We start from the raw sequence: 25,933 nt of genomic DNA on the forward strand, positions 1-25,933 counted from the left end.
ATTTCTTGGTGTCACTTTAATTGTCATTTCACACCCCCAGACACTAGTATGGCAAAAAAGAAATCATCCTCTAAGTGTCAGACTGAGGTTAACCAAAATATTGTACCATCTGCATACTATGATATAAACAAAAGTAGGAAGGGGGAAACACCAAAATTTCTACCAACTTCTAGGATAACATCAGCCAGTAACTTAAAGTATGACAGTACTTTAAACCAGGGAAAAAAAAAAAAACCAACACTCCTTTCGGGTGGTAAGTAATTTAATGTTTAGCTTATATAAATAGATTAATACATAAGTATATGAAATAAGTCACACATTTTGAGCCTTGGATAAAATGGTTTTCAAGCTACTGGCTTCCATTATTTTAGGGATTTTTCAGAGAATTTAAACTGCCCTATAACCACATCTTGTTTAGCTGTTATTATAAAGTTATGACTTATTTAATTCTTTCTAAAGACAAAGTGGGTGGGAGGGAAGGGAGAGAGGATGGACAGAGGCAGGCAGGCTGAATTGACTGGCTAGTTGTAAGTCTGTGCTGAGAGTCTTAGCCCAGGTGGCTCCCTGCCCTGTAGTCCTCCAGTTAATTTTTGAACCCTTGCAGTGGCAATGAACTCACTCATCCTGATGCTCTGCATTCCACCCGCAGGCAGCTCTGACTCCCCGACAATTGAAATGGTGCTCTCCCAGGGCTCCTGCTCATGGCTCCCTATTCAGTCCTCTGATGACAGGGCACATTTCACCCTTCTTTTCATGACAGCCATTCAACTAGTTGAAGACAACCAGACAACCCTCCAGGCTGTAAATAACATTAACCATTCCCCATTTCAGCAATTTTAAGTCCTGTCACTATGCTGTTCTGAACAGACTCACACGGGTTTCTATCTCTGCCAGTGTGGGGCCCAGCAGTGGACACATATTCCTGGTGTGATCTTTCAGTAGAGTGAGAGACTACCACCTCCATGGGCTTACATACTATGCTCTTATTAATGCAGCCTAAATTCCTTGTTTGGCAGTCACATGGTCTTACTGGCTCACGGTGAGTCTATCGTTAACTCCTAGATCTTTTTGCATGCACTGCTGCTAAATCATCTCTCCCACCCTGTACTTGTGGTAATTTGTCTTCTGGATCTCTTTTTAAACGTCATTACCTAAGAATTTGGCACTTTGTCCCAGCTTTTTAAGATTAATTTAAATTTAAATTATTTGCTATCTATCACTTTATGTCACTTGAAAATTTGGTAAGAACCTTAAAAGGGCTCAAGATTGAGGAAGTAAATTAAAATAGTGGGGTAAATAGATCCCTAGGGTTCATCACTGGGAATGTCCCTCAGGTTGTATGTCACCAGCATGGGACATACAGCTAATCTCTGAAGTTGCAAAACAGTGATCTCCCGCATCTTGCCATCTCACTATTTTAGAAAGCCTGTCCCAGAAGACAGTGTGATAGGTGATGTGATCTATCACCTCACATTGATGAATAACTTAACTGAAAACAGTTTTTCTTTCTAGATTGAATCTATGGGTACTTAACCTCTGATCCACATCCCCAGTCTTTTTTTTTTTTTTAATTGAGACAGGGTCTCGCGAAGTTTCTTAGAGCCTCACTAAGTTGTGGTACACCCCATGGCCAAGAGGGGGAAGGACCACCTAGTTGGGGAGTGATCTTAGGAAGATGCATTTCCCCCAGCTCTCCCCAACACACACACACATACACACTCTCTCTCTCTCTCTCTCTCTCTCTCTCTCTCCCTCCCCCTCCCTCCCTCCCTCCCTCTCTTCCAGCAATTCCCTGGGGCAGAGAGCTGATCACATTCAAGTGTGTGACCATAGAGGCCAGCACTGTGTCTGGCAGGTGGTGTGCACTGGATAACTACATGCTACACAAAGGCGAGGCAGAAAGGCCAACAAGGAGGCTCTGAAACCTACAAAGGAACATTCTGGGTGTGGATGAGTTCAGGTTCCTGAAATAACCATTCAGGATGCACTTTAAATCAAGGCTCTGCCTGCTGGGTTTTATTTTCCTATTTTTAAAAGTAATAAAACAACTTGACTTTATAATAATTTAGAAAGGGTCTAGTGAAACTCACATAAATGAAAAATTATGTGAGACTAATAAATGCTATATTCAAAAATAAAATTAAATCAATAGGAATGAGAAAATTCCTAAAACTTGACACAAAGATCTGGCTTAACTCTGTAGCTTAATGAAAATCTAATTACCTAGAAGGAAAAAAAAATAATACAAAAGAACATTACTCTGAATATCCTGAATATATTTGGCCAAAAGAACTGCAAAGAAATTTCGAATTGTATTTAGTAAATTTGTAGCTAGAATTGGTACTGGCACAGTAATTCTAAAACTATACAACCTTTCTTTTTTTATTATTATTATTTTATTTTTTTGCATTACAATTCTTAATACACCTTTATACCACAATTTATCATATCTCTGTATATAAGGTAATAATATTTATTTTTTATTTGCCATTGGACACAATACTTTTTTTTTATTCATATATTTTTATGTGGTGCTGAGGATCGAACCCAGGGTCTCGCACATGCGAGGCGAGTGCTCTACCGCTGAGCCACAACCCCAGCCCACAACGTTTCTATTAATATTTTTGTTTGTGTATATTACAGGACTCAGCAAATGAGTGAGTACACTGCCATCACTGGCAATAGGGTTTTTCACTATATAAGAAAGATGCAAATATGGGATGGGGAACGGGCAGGAAGAAGCCTGTGGTGTTGGGATGGAATTAGTGATGTGGATTAGAGTATGAGTCTGAGACTCTTAAAAAAAAATCAACTTCCTAGTCAGGGGTGGTGGCACACACCTGAAATCTCAGTGGCCCAGGAGGTTGAGATAGGAGGATCCTGAGTTCAAAGCCAGCCTCAGCAAAAGCGAGTCACTAAGCAACTCTGTAAGACCCTGTCTGTAAATAAAATACAAAATAAGGCTGGGGATGTGAAAAAAAAAATCAGTTTTCTAGTTCTAATGAAAGAGTCTAGAAGAAATTTTTCTGCCAAAAGGAATGAGGGCTTCTTGGAGAGATGAATGATATTCCGGAACTGGGCAGGGAAAGTAGAGGGTGAACACAGAACAGCTCATGGTTTCAGAAATAAGAAAGCACTAAAAAATGGGTGGGGCACATCAAAAAGGCAAGGGAGCTAGCTTCTTAAGCCACACAGCAACTGGGTGGGTTTACAGGGAGAACTACTGTGGAGGTAAGAAGTACTTGGGCCTCTGTATCTAAGCTGCTGGCTCCTGTGAGATGGAAGGCTCCCACTGGCCAAGACGAGGAATATTTAGGAATCGTAATGAATATGACAAATGGCTTACAGTATCTTGAGTAACAAGAGAATCCATGATCACATTTATGTGAAATGCCTGGGAGTAGAAATGGTTCAGATTTTGAAGTATTTTGGATTTGGGAATATCTGCATAGATTTTATCAGTTTTCCATTCTAATTTAAAAATCTGAAATAGGAAATGCTCCCAAATATGAAACTGTGATATATATATATGTACACACACATACATATACACATATATGGAATATTTTATACATTTATAAAATTTAGGTACACATACATATACTTACTGTTTATGTTTGGTATAGATAGATAGATAGATAGATAGCATAAAACCATGAGAGGAAGGAAATGAAGAAAGAAAAACTGCTTTTAGTTAAGTTATCCATCGAGCTTGTTTCTTAAACTAAAAATTGCTAAGTGAAGCTAGCCAATCCCTAAAAAACAAATGCCAAATGTCTTCTTTGATATAAGGAGAGTAACTAAGAACAGAGTAGGGTCGAAGAGCATGAGAAGAAGATTAACATTAAACAGGGATGAGAGGTGGGAGGGAAAGGGAGAGAGAAGGGAAACTGCATGGAAATGGAAGGAGACCCTCAGAGTTTTGATACAAAAGTACATACAAGAGGAAGTGAGGGGAAAGGGAAAAAAATACAAGGGGGACAAATGAATGTCAGTAGAGGGGGCAGAGAGAGAAGAGGGGAGGGGAGGGGAGGGGAGGGGGGATAGTAGAGGATAGGAAAGGCAGCAGAACACAACAGACACTAGTATGGCAATATGTAAATCAATGGATGTGTAACTGATGTGATTCTGCAATCTGTATATGGGGTAAAAATGGGAGCTCATAACCCACTTGAATCAAAGTGTGAAATATGATATATCAAGAACTATGTAATGTTTTGAACAACCAACAATAAAAAACTAAAAAAAAAAAAAAAGAAAAAAAATGCTTAGACTATGAAACATTATCCTACCTTTTGCTAATTTTGCATTTCTTGGTAAAGATAAATTCAATGGTTAACATTAACATTTTTTAAATAAATTACATCTACTTTAAAAACTAAAAAAAAAAAAAAAAGAGATAATAAGATTTCCCTTGCAGAGTTGTATGAGAATTATGCAACACCTGGTACACAGTAAGAGTTCAATAAATGACAAGTGGAAACAGCATAACATGTTTCATGTGATTTCTATTACTCATTGAGGCAATAATAATTGAGTGCCCAAAGAATGAAAAGGACTTCAATTTAATTCAGCAAACATTTATTGTACATCTACCAGCTGGAGATGATATAATGAAGCATAAGACATGGTTCCTGCCCTCAAGAAATACAATCTAGAGATGAGGAGACAGGAGTATAAGTAACTGAGGCAATAGGAGGCTCACAGCAATGAGACATGCAAGGGTATTGTGGCCCATTATGGAGGGACACTAAAAGGTCACCTGTACCAGCTGATCAAATGAGGGCAAATCAGGGCAGACCTTCTGAAGAAGTAGTTGCACTGAGAAAGACATCATGAAAATACACAAGAAGTAAATGAAATGACAAAGGGCTGAAAATAAAGCCAGGGGGGAAAAACTGGAATTTGTGGGTACAGTGGTGCATGTCTGGAATCCCAGTGGCTTGGAAGGCTGAGGCAGGAGCATTGCAAGTTCCAAGCCAGCCTCAGCAACTTAGTGAGGCCCTAAGAAACTTAGCAAGACCCTGTCTCAATCAATCAATCAATCAATCAATCAATCAATCAATAAAAAGGCTGGGGATATGGCTCAGTGGTTAAGTACCCATAGATTCAATCCCTAGTACCCAAAACAAACAAAAAAATAAATAAAAAATTAAAAACCCAATAAACAAAAAAAGAATTCATAAGAAATAAGGAACATTTATAAAAGGAAAGTTTGATGGATAGTAAAAGGCAACTAAATGACAAAATGTGTTCAAAAATCATAAAGACCGGGTTCAAGCAGGATTATCATGACAGGCCTTTGGAGCATGTCCGTGATAAAGAGAGAAGAGGAGACGGATTCAGAGGCTGGCAAAGATGTTGTGCACAAAAGCAGCAATGAGAAGCTGTATATGATCAATGAAATGACACACAGTCATTATGAAGAATAGGATAGATATTCAAACCTGGCAGAACCCTTACCATGGGACAGGCACTGCTCTTTACAATACTATTCATTTCATCTTCACAACAATACTGTGAGGTAGATGCTGTTTTTTTTTTTTTTTTTTTTTTTTTTACAGAGGCACAGAGTAGTTAAGCAACTTGCCCAAGGCTACACAGCTAGTAAGAGGGCAGAGCTGAATCTGAACCCAGGGTAGCCTGCCTTTTGAGGTTTCTATTAATCACTTTGCAATCTCACCTCCCTAGATGTCTCTGAGATTCTAAAGAATGTTTAAAATCCATTAAGTGAAAGAATCACGGGATGGAATATTTTATACGTTTATAAAATTTAGGTACATATACATATGCCTACTGTTTATGTTTGGTATGCATTTGGACATATAATACACCTGTGCTTACAAGAATACACATATGCATGCAAGCTTGTAAATGTGTGGAGTATTTTTGGAAGCCTACTCAAGAGATTTGTAATGGTGCATCTCTCTCCAGGGAAGACAGGGATTTTGGATAAAAGGGAAAGTTGCTTTTCACTATTCTTTGTAATTACTTGAATTTTTGTTAAATGCAGGTGATACTTGTAAATAAATTAAAAACTAGTTCTTACTTAAAAAAAGAAAAAAGAAAGAAGTCATGCATTGGGGATAGCACCAAGAAGATGTTTTCCAGAGAGGAAGAACAGGATCACACAACCAGTAACGAAAAAGGTTTGGAAGTCTTAGGAGACTGTGGGAGAGAGAAATCATTTGATGTTACTTCTGAATTTTACCAGTACACGGATCTCTTGCTTGGAACACACAACCCAATTCAGCCCACATGTTTATGGTGCAGCTAAGCCCACTTCAAGAATCAGGGGTAAAGCCTAGGAATGTCTGTTAAGGAAGTCACTTGGCCCCACGTTCCCTATCTCTAGTGTTACTTTGAGAGGTGGGTCGCCAAACAACCCAGACCAACCAGAACCTAGACACACCAGTCTCAGGTCTCTCAAACCTCTCTTTTCAGCTTCCAGGAAAGCAGACTCTTTGCTGCATTTGGACATATAATACAGGTGCTCTCCAGGTGAGCCTAGAGCTGCCACGAGGGCCACCTTCCCAGCTGCAGGTGAAGCCCATACCACAGAAGCCAAACTGTATAATTTCAGCTCTGAATTTAGTGGAGTTAGAAGTCACTTAGTTCTTCCCCAGGAATTTTCACTTTTTTAAACAACTATGTCTCCTTGTTGGTTTTTATCTCAGCTTATCATTTTTCCAATGGATTGAAAAATGGAGGCAGAAAAGGCCATTTCAACCCAGAAAAGGTTTGGTGATATGTCTAAGACCTGAGTTGTAGGGTCTGAGTTGGGACTAAGACATGGCCGTCCTCACTACAAGTCAAGTAAGGTTGGAGAGGAACAGGAAAAGAAGGCTGGGGAGATGGGAGCACATGGAGCACACCTGGAGAGAGCCTGGGGGCCTGGCTGAAGACTCGTGCTGCTGCCAGTTACAACCTGGTATAATCATATCATGCTATCTGTTTCTTCCTTAGTCACATCATGGCAGAAGCAGTGCTGCTTATAGGAAGAGGATTCTCACTGCTTTCTGCCCACTGAGCATTTATTCAATATGCAAACAGCCACTGGCTACCTTGTATACACTAGTCATCATTCCAGGTGCTGGAGATTAAACAGACGAAATTCCTTGCTCTTATGGAACTAACAATCACATTTCAGGCATTCTTCATGATTTTTAAAAATTAAAAATATAAATATGTCCTGAATGAACATCTAATGCTATATGCATGCCAAGAACTATGCTAGTTGATTGCATGTAAATTACTCACTTATTCCTAGACTCTTCCTGCAAGGTAGATATTTTTATTTTCCACTTATACATGAGGAAAATAAAGTTTGAAGAGATTAAGCAAGTGGTTGAAGATCACACAGTCTGCAAGTGGCACAATCTGGAGTAAGATCTAGCTTTTGCTTTCAAGTATGGTGTTTTGCCCACTAAACCACAGCTCTTTTTAACTACTCTACAACAGATGTCTCCACTTCAGCAACTTAATTGGTTTACTCAGATCCTACAAAGTCCTTGGTAATTACATTATGTAACACATCAGAACAGAACCCTATAGGAAGTAATTTATTATCTTCTCTTGATTTGACTACTGATCATTGGGTTAATATCTAGGATGCAATCTCATATCTGTTTTCTTTATGAAATCTTGCAGTGGTATGTTGGAAATAGCTTGACCAGCTCAAAAGGGTCAAAGGTTACATTTTCAGGAATTTTGCAAGCCACTTAAATTCACACTAATATCTTAAAATTAAATATGCAAGAAAATTGACAGGTGTTATAAATCAGGTTGTGTACATGTGTAGGGGTGTGTATGTGTGTAGGGCTCCTACCTGAGCTAGTTGTCAGACATTTACTAGCACCCATCATTGACTCAATGAGGAAATAGCGTTGGGATTTCTTTTTCTTAAATAGAATAAAATACTGGTAAAACTGGCAAACCCCTGTAACTTAAAAAGATTTTCTACTACTTCCTAAATAAATAAAAATGACATACAAGGGAACACCACATGGATACATGTAAATTTCTTACTGAGTATGTCATGGGGCTGAAATAAGCATTATCCATACCTTCAGGACTAATGGTTTATCAGCTCAATACCAGTATGCACTTGTAATGGGTTGAATAGTGTCCCCCTAAATTCATGTCCACTTGGAACTCTAGAATGTGACCTTACTTGGATGTGGATTCTTTGCAGATGTAATTATTTAAGGTGAGGTCTTACTGAATTATGGTGCCCCCATCCCCCAAACATTGGTTGGTGTCTTTGTAAGAGAAAGAAGGAGATTTGAATAGACACACAGAGAGAAAACAACCGCATGAAAATAGAGGCAGAAATTGGAGTGATACAGACAAAGAATGCCAAGGACTGCTAGCAACCATCAGGAACTGGAAACAGGCAAGGAAGTAAGTTTCCCTAGGGTCCACAGAAGGAACATGGCCCTGTTGACGTGAGGGTGGACCTAGAGCCTCCAGAACTGTGAAAGAATGAATTTCTGTTGCTTTAAAGGGGTCAACACTCCATCATGTAGGTACAGGCAATGACTTGCTCAATACAATTCATAAAGTTTAGGAAATAAAAGCAAGAATCAATAAGCGGGATGCCATCAAACGAAAAAGCTCTGTACATCAAAGGAACAAGTGAAGAGAGAGAGCCTACAGAATGGGAGAAAATCTTTGCCAGCTTTCTTCGTACAGGTGATTAATATCCATAATATATAAAGAACTCAAAAATCTTAATGCCAAACAAATCAAATAACCCAATTAATAAATGAGCCAAAGAACTAAACAGAAACTTCTCAAAAGAGGAAATACAATGAACAGAAAATATATGAAAAAATGTTCAACATCTCTAGTCATCCGGAAAATGCAAATCAAAATTCCACTAAGATTTCATCTAATTCCAATCAGAATGACAAGTATGAAGAACACAAACAATAATAAATGCTGAAGAAGATGTGGAGGAAAAGTACCAGCAAGTCCCACATTGCTGGTGGGACTATAAATGAAATAAGCACTCTGGAAAGCAGTGTGGAGAGTCCTTAAAAAACTAGCAATGGAACTACCACTCAGTTATCCCACTCCTTAGTACTTATCCAAAAGAACTAAAATCAGCATACTACAGTGAGTCAGCCACCTCAATGTTTATAGCAGCACAATTCACAGTAGCCAAATTATGGAATCAACCCAGATGACCATTGACAGATGAATGGATCATGAAATTGTATATATACACAATGGAGTTTTACTCAGCCACAAAAAAATGAAATAATAGCAATTTCTGGGAAATGGAAATAGAGATAGAAATGGAGAAAATCATGTTAAGTGAAACAAGCCAGACTCAGAAAATCAAGAGCCAGACTCAGAAAATCAATATGTGTGTATGTGTGTGTGTGTGTGTGTGTGTGTAGAAAACACCAATCAAACATAAATAGATAAAGGAGTGAAAGGAAGATCAACAGAACAGAAGAGAGGGAACAGGAAGGGGAGGAGGGATGGAAAAGAGGGGGGATGAGGATGGAAATCAAATTTCTTGCACCTATTGTTTCATCAAAATGAATACAAATTCTATATATAATTATGATGCTCTAGTAAAAAAAAAAAAAAAAAAAAGGACCCAGGTTGTGTAATTTGTTATGGCAGCCCTAGGACAATAACATAATACTTGTTGAAATTAGCATATGTATAGTGCATAAGAGAACACAGTTGAAGAATATAATAAGAATTTATAAATTCCTTTCTAGCCTCCGGCTACCTGTGAGATTTTCCTAAGACATCATGTGCTACTTCTGAAAGTAAGAAATTAGTGATATGGTATAACTTTCAGATAGTTCCATGAATCCATAAATCAATCAATAAAGCTCTCTTTCAATATTCACATTAGTGTATTTGGGTACATAAAAACAGAAACAGCCGTCATTTTTAAGTGCTTACTATATACCATGCACTGACTATTCAATTTACACATATATCCCATGAAGGAGATTTCGTTTTTGTCAATTTTGCAGATAAGGAAGCTAAGATTTAGCCAAGTTTAGTAACACTGCTAATAAAATGGCAAAACCAAGAATCAATAGTATGCCTGGCCCTCAACCAACTGATGTCAAAGCCAATGCTTTAACCCTAAAAGTGCTGTCCACAGACCAGACTGCACTGTCCTGTGGATCTTGTGACGAAATCAGTGTATATAGCTCTACATCTCCATCATCTCTCACCCTCAACTAAAACAGCTGGTAAGCATAGCTATTGAGTGTGCTTCACATTTTTCTCCCTTCAGTATAACGTCCTGACACTCAAGGCAGAGTCCGATGTCACTCAACTAATTTAATTCATGGGTAAATCAGCTAAAGGTGCACCCATGTGATTTTTTTTTTTAAGAAAAAAGCTCTTAAAATAAAAGCTCTTTTTTTAAAAAAATACTAATGTAACTAATTTGGAATCCTGCTTTTTTCCTTAGTGTTAGATTATAAGCAGTTTTCAATGTCATATTTGGAGTGTTTATAATTACTATTTTTTTAAAAACACCATTCTATTTCATGGTTATGTCATGATTAGTCTCTTTAATGATCTGTGGTTATATGTCATCATTATATAATAATCCTAGTCCTTAGAAGTTATCACAGAATTACAGGACTCTAGTGTGGTTCAGCACATGTAGAGTATGTCCTAGGTGTCTCTGTAGAAATATTTTTGGATGATTCTGATACACACCATGATTGAGAACCACAAATTTAAAAGACACCCTGCAAGAGACAAATCATTAATATTATGATAATTAATAGTGTTCTATGGTATGTAAGAGTGTGGGTGGGCTCTTATCTCATACTGCCTGAATGAAAACCTCAGGTTGCATCCCCCAAAGGCTGGAGGCTGGAGATTGGGGCGGGGGGCTTCCTCACTTGCTCCAGGCTTCCATTTCCTCATTGATAAAAGGAGGATCACAGAAGCTCTCTCAGTGAATTGCCCTTGAGATTAAATGGGATGTTGTAAATAATCATTCTGTGGGGTGGATGGGGACCTAAAGGTGAAAGGCACTATCTGTGCAAGTCTGCATGCATCTTCCAGCTCACCTCCGGGAGACTTCAAGGAAGGGAAGGTGGGCTGAAGGACTCTGCTCTGGAATCCACCAGAGGAAGATTCCACCAGAGTGGGAGAAAGGATGGAGACCACAGGAAAGCTTCAGCATCACCTCTAGATCTGCAGATGGGTTGAAAAACAAGTTGTCTCCAGTGGGGGACGCAGCAGCAGACATTTGAGGACCTTAGTGCTTCTGTGTAGCCACCTTACCTTATTGAAAAGAACTACCTGTATGCAACTTAATAAAAACAGGATTGCTGAATAGAATAGCGAGACACTATGTAATCTTCAAATGAAGACCACTGGGTTTAGTACAAGCCATCCGAAGAAAATTGCTTCAGATTAAACAATGATCCCAGGAACAATCATATTCGGGGAAACATAGAGGCAAAAAAAATGCAAACAGCCAACAGAAGGTCACCAAGGCAGTACTGATAAACCACAAATTTAAAATTCAGACAATTCACAAATTCAAGAAGGCTGTGGATCTCCTAATAATTTATGAGGGTTAATTTTCATAGTTATGATCTGTAGTAAAGTTTCTCTTAAGGAGCAGCTTTCTCCAGTTTATAATGGTGATTTTGATTTAGAGGGCTATGTTCAAAAACATTTGACAAGGTAATATTTTGTTCTAGGAGCCAAATGCAAACTCCTGAACTAGTTAAAAGAAATATTATGTAGAAGTCTAGGATGTGGTTATATATGGGAGGTTCTGTCTGCTTGCCTAGAGTAATACTTGATACACAGTGTTCAATGAATATCTGTGAAATAACCGTCTTCTCTCTTTTGGCTTTAACCCCTAATCATAGTTAACTTCACGCTTAGTCGGTATGTGTTGGGGGAGGGTAGTAAAGCCTATTCACCTTTTCCACCTATTGGCACTGGTCTTGCTTCTTTTTTATCAATATCTTTTTTATCAACTGGAACACTGAAGGGAAACTTTATTGACTTTTGTGTTGAGCAAACTAAAGCATTTCAACTCACTTAAAATGGACAGAAAATACAAACATGCAGATATTAAAAATTTAAAAGTAAAAAGAAAAAAAGGTAAGAAACATTATAGAGATCATTTTTTTTTTTTAAATTTGCTGCTATCAAAAAGTCAAAGTGACATGTACCCTATGGCATTAATTCTTAACCATGTTTGTCTTTGAAAATCTGATTTTAAAAAGTTACATGCATTTCCCCCAGAAAAAAATGCATACACATAGATATATAACTCTGCATATAAATTTAGGAGTCCAAAGGCCCTCAGAAATCACTTAAAGCGTCTGTGGACTTCAAGTTACAAAGCCCTTCTCTTCATTAGGCATCTTTTTCTGTGTGAATTACAGAGTACATGTTATATATAATGTACATAAGAGGTAGGATTGTTTTCTCTTATTAACATATGCACACAATGAACAACTTAAGGGTCTCAATGGAAATTCTAATAAATGTATGATCTATGTTCCTTATGCATTGATTATTGGTGATCTTCTCTCCTAGTGTTTTAAGTAACTGAGTCAGACTGAATTATTCAAAATTAGTTTTTCAACCAGATCCTCAGAATGGAAAACTTCTTGAATCAGACAAGTCTATACAAAGGAAAGGGAGGTTATGCAAAGATATGTGATATCCTTAAATGCCAAAGCAGATCAGTCAGTCTTCATTTGACCTTGACAGAAACTTGACATTCAGGATTTTTAAGTAAGAGATACTGAGAATAGATCTTCTTTTTAATCGGGGGGGATATGGGGGTGGGGTGGGGGGGTGGAAGGGGCATAAAAAAGCTGTTGTTGAACTAAACATTCAACATATGTCTTTCGCTCAATATAAAACATTCAGGGAAAGAAACATGTAAGAAGCAGCTTTTAGAAAATATTTGATAAAATATAAGTACACTTATAAGTACATATAAGTTGTTTCAAGTCCCTTGTTATTTGATATTTATAACAAAAGAGAAAATAAGAATTCCAAGTGTTAGCTATTTGCATCTTGGAAACAAAATCACCGCTGTTGATGTGTGTTTTGCACAGTGAGGCAAGCAGGAGGATGTCACAGAGGCGGAGAATGGGAGTGAGATTAGTTTCTGAAGCCCCACGGGGCTACTCTACTTGGCCTCATTCCACCTCTGTAAAAAGGAAGGCAGTTTTGTTTAAACTTTTTTATGCACAACTTTCGGGAAATAGAGGGCGATGAGTCTCCCCTGGCACTCCTTGCTGAGTCAAAGACAGGCAGGGACAAGCTTGGCCTAGAGGAGGTTCTCCTGCTCTTCTGCCAGCCTCCCCCATTAGGAGTTCCATGATGAAATAAGACCTGAGTAAACATTAAAGCGAAGCTTTATAGGACAATATAATAGAATATTACATGTTTAACAACAGGAAAACCTCTTAAAATAGGGAAAGCTATAAGAGTTAGTCTGCATAGTTTCTTTCTCTAGATTTTTTTCCTGGTTATTATTTTTTGCTTTAAGAGTTAGCATAAACTCCACACAGTGAAGGAAACTGTTTTTAATCCAGATAATAAAGAGGAATCAGTAGGATCAAAGCAAGAACTGTTTAGTCTTCAGTGGGATCCAGTTTTAATACTCATCTGGCCCAAAAAGAAGCCATCATATATAATCGAAATTTTGAGTTGATGCTAGCAAAAATTAATTTTCTTCAAAATGCCAATATTTATCAATGTATGCTTAGGTAGTAAAAATATTAAAAAAAAAATAACTCAGAAGTTCATAGAGTAGTTAACCTACGGAAAAGGAAGGAGGACAAGTAATAGATGGGTGGGGCCTTAGATGCAATTATGTTTTGTTAGAGAGAGAAGCAATAAATACAGGTAAATGTTCATATCTATTAAGTCTACAATGTGGCATAAGATAGCTGTTGTTAGTTTTTAAATATCCTTTTTGCTTGAAATATTTTTTTAATATTTACTTTTTTTAGTTGTAGTTGGACACAATACCTTTATTTTAGCTATTTATTTAGTATGTGGCGCTGAGGATGGAACCCAGAGCCTCACACGTGCTAGGCGAGCACTCTACCACTGAGCCACAACCCCAGCCATTGCTTGAAATATTTTATAATTTAAAATATTTAGTAAAAAGAATATGAAATACTTGCATGCAACATTAGAAAGCTAAATGGGATTCTTTCTCTCAGCTACGTGAAAGAAACATACATACCACCACATAGTACAGTAGCCCAAGTTCTAGAAACAATGTTAACATGGCAAGAGGGTGTCTAAGCCTAGCTTGCACCCCACTTATCTGCAACAGAGTTTTATGAATGGGGCACAATTCCAGTAGAAAATAAAGGACCTGGGTAAGGCCCTAGAGTTGGTTCTAAAATGGTTTAACTTGAGGCATCAAATCTAGGCATCAGTGAGTCACCCACATGGGTTATATATTTACATGTTCTATAAAGTGCAGTTTAGTTTGTGCAGCTCCCAAGCCAGTCAGTTCCAGAACTTTCATGTTGGCCCCTGACCCTTGGTGAAGCCTCCACAGGATTGAACACACAAGAACCACCAGCCTTCCTGGGTACCTCTCCAAGGAAGGTGGTGGTGCTTCACAGAGGCAGGGAGTGAGGCTGGAGGGGGAGAGAGACTGCAGGTGAGGGAAAGGCAGGGCCCATGACATTTTTACCTTCAAACCTGAACAAGTGCACTTACTAAATATGGCTCCCCAATTTCTCTCCAATAAATGTAAATGCCTTCCTTCTGAGGCTCCTGCAGGAATGGATTCTGGGGGTGTGCATGTGGCACTCTCATAAGACCTCCCCTGACCTGAAAGCACCATCCATAGATGTTCCTGTTGTTCATGCAGGTGGATGGAACCCCTGCCCCCACTTCCCCTTTCTCCTCTATAAGTTTATAACAGACAGTCAACAGAACTTTTACATTAACTTTTAGGTATACAGTCACCACAGGATACAGAACATTTCAGATTTATGTATTTCTTCCTTATTCAGACATCATGATGATCATTAACAAAGTTAATGCCACGTATTTGTTAGTACCAAGAATGTTACTTAGCCACAAAATACTGGAGCCAGAGAAGTAAAAAGCTCATAAAACTGTACAGGACTTTATAGCTTTTCTCATAACATTAATTCTTATAATTCTTACGTAGTTATCATCAGTATCAGGGCTGACTTCAATTACCCTTCAGCTGTACATATACATAAACACACACGTGTGTGACAAACGGGACAGACACGTGTGTTAAAGAGTGCTGGATGGGACTTTCTGGTACTGAGCATACTTCCCCTACCTACCCCGGCCTCTCTCTCCCGTCTTTTCTCCAATTCCCATTCTCCATGCCTTATTTCATCACTGTCCTCCCATGTCCCGGCCCCTTGTCTTCCTGCCTCCACAACCTCAAGTGTGCACATTCTAAATAAGAGGCTCAGTGCGAAACAGTCCTCTATAGGATGAAGAACCTCTGGTCCTGTGAGAAAAGCCAGTTACTTCCTCTCTTCGAGCTTTAGTTTCCTCACAGGCATTACACATTTTTATCCACTAGGGTAGTTATGAATATTAAAAGTGATATTGGGTGTCACACACCTGGCAAATTGTTGGTGCTGAATAGATTCTAATTCCTTTTTTTATTGGTGTTCCTCATTTTAAAAAAAAATTTATTTATTTTTTGTGTGGTGCTGCGGATCGAACCCAGTGCCTAACACATGCTAGGCAAGTGTTCTACCACTGACCTCCAGCTCCAGCCCCCTATGCTCCTGATTTTTCACCCAGGTGGTAAAGGGTTGAAGCCACGACTGTTGTAATGGTTCATTTTTGGTGTTAACTTGAATGGACTAAGAGATGCCTAGAGAGCTAGGACAGAATTATTTCTGGGTGTATCTGTCAGGGTGTTTCCAGAAGAGCTTGGCATGTGAGTCAATGAACTGAGGGGAAGATCTGCCCTTAATGTTGGCAGGCACCAAGGAGAAAAAGGCAGAGAGAAAATTCTGTACCCAGCCCTCAGAAGGTAGGATACTCCTCTTCTGCTCTTGGACATCAGAACTCCAGGATCCTCAGCCTTTGGACTCCAAGACTTATACCAGCAATCTTCCCCCTACCCCTTGTTTCTCAAGCCTACCATCTTGGACTGTCACACCACCATCTTCTCTGGTTCTGAGGCTTCTGGACTTAGAATGAGCCATGCTGCCAGCATCTCTGAGTCTATATTTTGCCATGGGGACTATACCTTCCTCCCTCCCTCCCTTCCTATCTATCCATCCATCCATTGATCTATCTTCGCCTGTTGGTCCTGAATCTGGAGTAATGCAACTGCAGCCTCCTTCTGAGGACTCAAGACACTGCATTTCCCTGTCTAATTACCTTTAACAGGGAAAACACCTTTCATTCCATAACTAGAGCTAAAAGTCTCAAAATGAAGACATGACCATGGGTGAGTTTCACTTGAAAGGTAAAGAGTAGCATCACAATGCTTTTTCTTTTGTTATAGAACAATGATAAGAAATTAGAAAGGCCTGGGCCTAGAAGTGAGATAGATATAAGAAAAGGAAAGAAACAGAATCCAAGGCTGGTAAAACCAAAGATAAATTCCCTGACACTGCAATTTTGCTGAGGGACAGCTCTGTTGAACATCTACTAACAAAAACATACCAACAAAAAAATTGAAAGGATGCACACTCCTACTGGGGAGAGTGTTGGTAACTTTTTGTCTAGGTTTTGAATTACTGAATATATAAAAACTTTTATAAATGACTGAACTCCAATTGTTGACTGACAAAACTATCCTCAGTCAATTTATGAAACATGGCACCATATTATAAAAATCAAACTCAACCTAACTTAGAGAAAGACATTCTCCATTAATTCACCTAACAACAGAAGAGCATGAAGATGGCAAAGGAGCACCCAAGCACCCCACCAACATATCACGAAGCCAAGCATTCCAAGAAGGGCCAACACACATGACTGTACTGCACAGATAGGGTGTGGGGGACTTTCAAGTTTTCAATAGAGTACTTATATATAATTCCTCATTCAATCCCTAGAAGACCTTATGAATATTTCTGTATTTTTACACATTAGGATAATGAGGTTTAGAAGGGTTGAGTAAACCTATTCAAATCCTACATAGCTTGTCACACTGTCTGAATCTGAACTCGTGATCTTAAATGACATCCTATACAATCCATATACTCATTACCTGTTTATTTCCCGTAAATCTGTACAGAGCCCAAATCAAGCATTTGTTTCAAAATCTTATTAAGGTTTCAGAGAGTAAGCAATATAGGAACTTTTTAAGATGATCAAGCATTAATAAAAATTTCTTAGCTGAGGCTAAAAAGATTTTATTATTTAATGGAAATGCTGGCAAAGTTTGAAAACCTGTCACTTTTATTGCTATGAGACAAATTGCTCTTTAAAAATTATAATACTCATGTGAACACATCTGCTTAGGGGCAAAGGCAAATTGTACTCATTTAAAGCAATTCTTTGGTTTTGCTCCTAGAAAATTGAATCTTTGAGAATCCACATAGTAGGATACTACAAACTTACTTTGACCTGAGGGTAGGACTTCTTGTTCTTCTCACTAGATGCACCAGGAAGTCCGCCATGGGATGGGCCTTCACAAACATAACGGAAACGAAATCCTCTCTGCAAAGGTGAATACACAGCCAATAAGTTTTGAGAAATACTTACTAAAAATGAGAGAAACAAAGTTACTCACAAATTTCTAATGTTCATGTGTACCACATTAAAAAAAATATGAAACAATGAGAACATGGGAAATGAAAATTACTTTCCCCAAATTATCATGACTACCATATTAACTGGTACCTGTGCACTGAGATGTGGCACCTGGGTTCTCCTCCCCTGCTGCACAGATGCGGACAGTGAAGTTCTGGAGTTCAAGCTTTTGAATGTGATGTGCTATGGCTTGTCTGAATTAGACATTCATTTCAAATTGCTGCTGCCAAGCTCTGAACTTTGCCATATTTAGTAAGTTATGCTTCTTTGATTGTTACTTAAAGGAATTCCTTTATCTGCTCTGACTACATTTTGTTTGGAGTGAAGGATGACACAAATATTGATTGCATCAGTATTGTAGAACACACTTTATGCTACACTCTGCATCTGGTGGGCTTCTCTCTCCCATTCAGAAGATCAGATCTTTTATTTTATGATTATTCATGTAATTGAGCTCAAGCTTGAATACTAACTGACTTGAATGAATCCAAAACCAGATAGTTCCTTATACTATCTGATCAAGAAATTTTACAGATGTGGTTAATCAATAAAGTGTCAGCTGAAAGCCTTTTCTATGTGAATTATTGGGGACTGATAAATACCTAAGTGCCATGTTTTTCCATCTGTACATATGAGAAGACTGTGCTAGACCATCTTTAATGTCTCCAGTTGTAACAGTTTGTAATTTATAAAAGTAACTTAACTATATTTACACATGTTCATACACAGAGAAAAAGAAAAGTATGCAAATATTAAGAAATATTTCATTGTATTTTCTGAAACACTCAGCTTTAAAATGAATAATTCAATTGATGGTAGTGTTAGTTGTTTATGACTATATAATAACTCAACTGTATGGGTTTTTCTTTTTCGATTTCACCTTTCAATGAAAAGAACAATTTGCTGCCATAATTTAAGAAACATCTTCATCTTTCATTACTTTTATTGTGGGGCAGGTGCCTCATACTCAAGTGTTGATCATTAGTCATCAGGAACTCCCATGCTCACTATTTGCTGGTGAGGGTTTCTGCCTTACGTACTCACACATTACAGATCTGCAGCCAACATGAAGGTTTTAATGACTTTGAGCTCATGGACCAAAGTAAAATCTTTGTCTCCATAGACTGTACTACAGTTCATTATGTCTACTAGGGTCTTACAATCTTTAAGTGGTCCAGTGCCTTGCACTTACTTAAATCTCTACAATTGCATCTGCAACTGTCTCTAAATTCTCTGAGGACTTCCTGATTTCCAAAGAAAATTGGTCCTTAGATGAGAAAGGCCCAAAATAAATTCCCTAGTCTGGGAAAGTCCTCAAGGCCTACATGGGATACTCAACTCATCAAAGTAAGACCTAAAGCAACTCCTCCATATGGTTCCATAGGAGACCCCAAACCTGAATACCGGTAGAGCCTTCAAGGTGAGTTTTTAGGGACAATTCATCTGTTTCACTTCTCACAAAATTCAAATTAAAAAATGAACTACAAATTCAGCTCTACATCTTTTGGAAGCAACCGTAATAAGATTTCTAAAAGCATGAGAAAATAAGAGCATGTACTTCAGTTAGTCTCCAGAACTGGTTAACCATGAAGATAGATATTTACTTGACTGCTAATCAATTCAAACACAAATTCACTTTTAAAACTGTATTAGATAATTAACACCAAATAAAAGCACAACAGAACTGGGTATTCTGAAGATTAGTAGTCTATGCTATGACTCATCACCATCAGAGCAGGGGAAAACCTGTACCACAAAGGCCCCAAAGAAAAAGAACATTTTCTAACTTTAAAAAATAATAATAAAAAAATAATTTATTATCTTTAATCATAAAGTTCCCTTGGGGCAGTTGAAAAAATATATACATATACATTTTTTCTTATTGACAGAGGTATCAAATTGACTATAAGTAAATAGTCAAGGCTTTGTAATTTTAAAGACACTTAAAAGATATTATTCTTAGTAGCAAAAGAGCATCTAAAGATCAACGAAAAGCAATTTGTAACTTGAGGATGGAAATTTATAATTTTTATTTCAGGAAGATAGATGTTTTCAAATGTATTGTCTAGATATATTTGTGATTCTAAATTTCTGAGATTAAAGATTTGCCAATCCACAGCCATTCATCTCAGTAACTCCATTTGCTCAAAATGAGTCACTGACCTCAAAGGCAGGGCTACATTCATCCAGTCAGAAAGCCTGACTTAAACACAACCTGCTTACTTTCACTGTAGTCAGATATCAAAACAATACCACTTTGATAAACAAACACATTGCTTTACTCACATGAGTTTTTATATAGTCACACATAATGAATTGTTTTGAATTCTGGAATGACATTAACTCTTCAAACAAATCATAAATGTCCAATTTTTCTTTGTGATCATTGCGCCCCAAGAAGGAATTATATGTTAAAAATTTATTATAGTGCTATCCTTATAAAAATAGGTATTTAAAAAATACTTTGGTGTGCAGAAAAATTTTAGTTGGCTTAACAGTTTCATGGATTACTAAATTTTACAAACAGAATTTTTCTGGATGCTGGATTCCTGTGTAAAATTTCAGGGGATAAAATTCCTCTGAATGGTTGTTTAAGAGAACAGGTGAATTCATGCGAGAAATCACTGGTACAAGAATTGGACATGGAGGTAAAGCAAAAGAAAATGCTTTTGGTAAACTGTGGAGTCAGGATGTGCCATTTGTAAACAACTAGAACAATGCCCCAAAGTTTCTCATGGAATTCCTGTCCCCACAACAAAACCTTTCATCTAATTTCAACCTTGTAAGGATAGTCTGGTTTTCATTAAGATATTCATATTCTTTAAATTCTGACCAAATCTATTACATATATGATGCCATGATTCTGGAAACCACAAATGCAGTGGTTGCTTTATATAGCTCTTGACATTTAAGTTCTTACATTTATTAAATGTTACTCAATATAAAAGTGCTACACTCATTCACCTGGGTTACCTCAAAGAACACTTAGGAAAGATATTGGGTAATATAACTGCAGGAGGACAGCTATATGTATGCTTAGTTTCACACAGATATGATAAGCACATCCGTTCAGAGATTTAGTGACTGTCATTCTGTGGGAGACTATACTGTTACTTTTATCCCCTAACAATTGAAATGTCCTATGGGCAAATATAAAAGATTCTCTTTCCTCCTATTTCACAGCACTGGAGCCAGGCAGTTTCCAATAAATATTCATGCACACAGCTGAAACATGGTTTTGAGGCCATTTCCATTTTCAAGCTATCCTCTATAAAATCTAATGTTCAGAGGAAGAGCCCAATAAGATAAAATGTTCCTCTCTTTGCTGCAAAGAGACTGAGTCTAAAGCTAACATCAGAGGGAAAGGAATTCAACAATCCATTCTAATACTTTACCTCTGCCTGATACTTTAAGGCCTTAAGTTACATGTTCCACAGATAAGAGAAAAAGTCGAAACTATGAAAGCACGGAGGAAGGTTAAGAAATACTATTCATGAGTGGACATGATTGATAAATTTAACTCAAAGGCTGTGAACTGCATGTATTTCTTTATCAGTGGAAATAACCTATGCCTTTCCTGGTAGTGCTGATAAACTAAGCTGCCAGAGAAAGCAGACTACATAAGGATCTATAATTAACTGGAGTTCCACAGAACTATGCACTGAGGTTCAAGACTGTTTAAAGAATGACTAAGAGCAATGTAAAGTGGATGAACAAAGTGTTACATAATTTGGCAGGTTTGATCTTCCAGATAAGCTACTTCCTTCATAAAATTTATTTACCATTGTTTACTATTATGTAATGCTTAATATTAGATGTAGGGCTCTAACATTTCAGAAAAAGTCCCATCCCTTTCATCTTCTTACCTGTTTAGGTTGCTCTAATATTTGAAGGTATGGGCCATCTGCTAAAAACAAAAACAACAAACAGAAACCAAAAGAAACTGTGAGGCTTCTCAAATGTGGTATAAAATGTAAAGCAAGTCAAAAACTGAAATTATGTTTGTAAATTGAGGTTTCAAATCACTTTTGTAATTAAATTCCAAGGACATAATTTCTCTTCCTCATTTGAACTATTAAATTTCCAATATTACCCTTATTTTAATAGTAGTTTTACAGTTCTAGAGAGCCACAATAAATGAATGTTTGCTGATTGACTATGGCACACCGCCCAACTCAACTAAGGGTGCCCAGATGGGCAGGCATGGGAAGTCAATAAACTCCGCCATCTTGTCTCCCAGCACAGCACTTTTAAAAAACACGAACATCAATTACATGCAGCAATCGCTTTCTGGGTGTTATGACATGTTATTTTTCCTTCACATCACTGGAAGCGGACTTTTAGTCCTTATGGGCTCAATGTGAAATTAAGGATGGAGCTAACATGTGAAAGACGCAAAAGATGATCCCAGGCCAGCTGTTTCTCCTTACGCTACGTTTCTGTACTTTTCCCTTACCTGAATCTGGCCTTCATTATCTGACTAGTTTGTTCTTCCTTTCCCCCTAATAATTTAATTTTGTCTACAAGACATTGTGAATTTTTCTTATTAATCTGTAGCTCTGGACGTTTATATGGAATTTCTTAGTATTGTGCCATCATATGAACTCTATAAATAAACACCACGAGCATTTAGAAAACACTGAAAATAATTTCATTGAAGTTAGGTGCATACCAATTAATAACTATAAAAACACAACAAAAGCTACAGGCTTAATCCATAGCCCAACTATCTGACCTGAAAATTCCTGAAATTCAGATGATAATCAGGACCTCTGAGAGCATAAATATAAATTTGCTCAAAGTGAGAAAGTCACTAAGCACCATAACTGGTTTTTATGTCAAAAGTACCATAACCCATAGCGTTGGAATAAATTGTGACGTATGGAATTTCATATTTGTTTGAATATAAATAAGGATGTTTGGTATTAAAAACATTCTAGAAGAATACTTCTGTGTCCATTTGAATCTTCACTGTTTCTACTGCTAGAAGCTTAAATACTTATTTTGGATAAATCAATTTGCGAAAAAGAGATAAATCTGGTTGAAATTTAAAATAAAATAAAAATTAACAGAATTTTTTGTCTTTTCAGCATTTTGTTGAATCAGGATAAAACTAAAGAACTGTAGAGAAAAGGATATAATTATTTTGTTAGTATTCAAGAAATTTATAAGTCAGCTGAAAAATGACTGAATTTGAAATGAAATATAGATAAGAAAGGAAAAATCGAGTGTCACTGGCCAATATGGTATGTATCAGATTACTTTCTTTTTGTTTGTATGAAATTAATCCCTTAACATTTTAAACTACTTTTAGAAAATAATCTTAAAATTTAAAAAAATGGCATGAATTTAATTTTTGCTAAGGAAATAACACTGATTAGAAATAAAAATATTTTCACACCACTAATATACAGCCTGTAGGACAATGTAACAGATATGGAAACATTTCCTGTAGAATGTTAAAAGAACACCTTAAGAAAAGAGCTCTCTAAGAAAGCAATATTTGGATAAGATGTCATGGGAAATATATAGAGCTGGAAGCACATTTACATTAAACTTCAAGTCTCTCCCTTCTTGTTAGCTCTCCTAAAAATACTTTCAGTTTTGGTGTTAGTTTTTCTAAAGGACTTAATCTTCTTTAAATATGTGAAATTCCAGATGAAATGGCTCCATTTTTCTCTTTCAGAGAACACATTTAAAGTTAAATCAACTAGAAAATTAGATTCGATATGCACATATTTGTTTTAAGGCCAACTTTCTTTTGGACATGTTTCTGTGCCATGAAAGCGGCATCCCACTGTGCATAGAAATTTAAGTTATAGTAGAGTGTTACAAAACTAACAGTTGTCCCATATCCCATAGTTTTCAACAAGGAGCAGATTTACCAATGGTTTTAGATTTCTAGAAATCCAGAAGACTGAAAAAAAATCCATATTAAAATTCAAGTTAATATTAATTTAGAGAGCCTCCCTAACCCCTTTAAAATTTGAATGAAACATCTCATGTATCTTGGACTATAAAAACAGAACTATGTGACTGGAATAAAGAGGAGGAAATATCCAGAAAAGATGATGGTAATACCAATCAGAAAATAAAATTTCAGAGATAATTTTGAGAGCTTTTCCAATATTACAGCAAAATAATTTCTACAACATGAAGCTCTGACACAGAATATTCACTGAGATGGTATTTTGATAATCTTACTTCTATGTCTATAAACCTAAAGGAAAAAAAAAAAACACTTAAAGAAAGATCTTCCTCAAGATAGCTGTTTGGTGTTTACAAGGTATTAAATAGAAATGTGTATATTTCCTGAGGGAAGAATCAAGTTCTTACATTTTCAATAAAATATTAATACTAAGAAAAATACTTTGAACCCCAGAATAAAAAAGTTGACAGGAAACACAGATGCTACTAAGCCATTCATTTGTTCACAAGAAGCTGACCTAGAACTCAAACTGGACAGCACTTCACAAGACCACAGATATTGTAGCCTGAAAAGTATGTTGTGGGGTAAAGACAAAAGGGCCTCTACCAATATAACTTCTGCTAGTGAAGGTCAAGTGTGGCAGATTGACTGTTCCCTCCCATAAACTCCAGAAATATTAAAGATACAAATGCAGAGAAACATTCTGATCTAAAGCATTAATGGCGAGTACCAGAGTCACCACAGTAATTTTAAGTGACAATGATAAAAACAGGATTATGTCTCCCCATGAGACAAGCAAATACACAGTAAATAAAACACTTGCTGTCCACGCCAGTGATTACCAAACTTTCTGGTACACAATCTCTGTAATTCATCCACACTGATTCTGAACATCTGGTTCAGTCCCACAGATGTGAGGGGTGAAACAAAATAGAGCCCTCAAACCATGCTTATGCACAAATCAGTAAAAAAGAGGCCAGATGAGGTTGAATGTTTTATTACATATGAGATTAAACAATTTGTGAATTCAGATAACCAACATAGTCATGTTCTGAGGGAAGATTATTATTGTAAATTTTGTCCAATTGGCCAGAATGCAAAGCTAAAAAAGATTTTTAAAAAGATTTTTTTTTTTTACTGAGTTGATCTTTATGATGTTTCCTTTGGCTGGCAGGCATACAACAGATTGTCATATATATATATATATATATATATATATATATATATATATATATATGTTTTTAGAACAGAGCTGAGGAGTACAGACCACTTTGCATGAGTGTGGGACAAAACAGAGGAATTTAAAAAAGAACTGAGATAGTAAAATTGGGAGAAAAGGGAAATCCTTATATTGAGAAAAGAAAATCCTCTGAGTTGTCCTAGCAGACAAAGCAACTGTGGTTGCTAATATAATAGATAAGTGAGGTGAAACAATTTTGTGCAATTATATGTTGAGAAAAATGTATTGAAAGATGGGTTTTTAAAACATAAATCACTGTTTCCTTTCTATTCATATACCGAATTTCTAAGACTATTAGCAAAGCTTGAATTTTTTTTTAAGTGAAAGTAAAACAATAAGGCAAAGGTGATAGCTTTCTTACCTGTAGGCAGTGGCATCTCTGGGGGAAATAATTCTGGATTAAATATAGTATGAGGCAAAGGATTCAAATGAAATATCTGTAAAGAAAAAATTACAAATTATGTAATCATTACTTTTCCAACATTATATTAAGAAAGTAATGTTGATATACCTAAAAATTACAAAAATGAAAACTCAATGAAAAAAACAAAGCCTGAAAATATTTAAAATCAAGATTTAAAAGAAAACCTTATAAGACTAATTAAACTCTCATGTGTGTGGAATTTGCAAAATGAAGAGAATGAGAAGGATAAGCTAGCCAGAAATCCCAAAGGCAAGGCTCTGGCTTGCTTACTAGTACATCTTCAGAGTCAAGCATATGCTTATCACAGAGTGGGTGCTTAATAAATATTCCAATCCAGGGGCATTTAACTAGTGAGCCACATCCTCAGACCATGTTTTGAGACAGGGTCTTGCTAAGATGCTCAGAGGCTCACTAAGTTGATGAAGTTTGCCTTGGACTTGCAATTTTCATGCCTCAGCCTTCCAAGCTGCTTTGACTTTAGAATTCTGACATCTAGACTATAAAAGATAAATGTGTGTTTGTTCTAAGCCACAAGTGGGTGGTCAGTACTTATAGCGGCAACACAAAA

General features: G+C 36.9%; 1 protein-coding gene across 2 annotated transcripts in view; it reads right to left on the reverse strand.

The window, feature by feature from the left end:
• Positions 1–25,933, reverse strand: part of Nfkb1 (nuclear factor kappa B subunit 1) — a 126,271-nt gene that overhangs the window by 74,521 nt on the left and 25,817 nt on the right. The window contains exons 3-5 of one of the 2 annotated variants that reach the window (XM_046458762.2): positions 25,303–25,378; positions 21,639–21,676; positions 17,581–17,679 (exon numbers count right to left, since the gene is read on the reverse strand). In XM_046458762.2, the coding sequence (XP_046314718.1) occupies positions 17,581–17,679; positions 21,639–21,676; positions 25,303–25,378 (213 nt within the window). Of the gene's footprint in view, positions 1–17,580; positions 17,680–21,638; positions 21,680–25,302; positions 25,379–25,933 lie in introns of both variants that reach the window. The other variant, XM_046458761.2, reaches the window with a different exon arrangement.

The sequence above is a fragment of the Marmota monax genome, unplaced genomic scaffold (assembly GCF_021218885.2).
Source record: "Marmota monax isolate L192 unplaced genomic scaffold, Marmota_monax_Labrador192_F-V1.1 WCK01_AAM20220418_F8-fsc00002, whole genome shotgun sequence".
NCBI classification, from domain to species: domain Eukaryota; kingdom Metazoa; phylum Chordata; class Mammalia; order Rodentia; family Sciuridae; genus Marmota; species Marmota monax.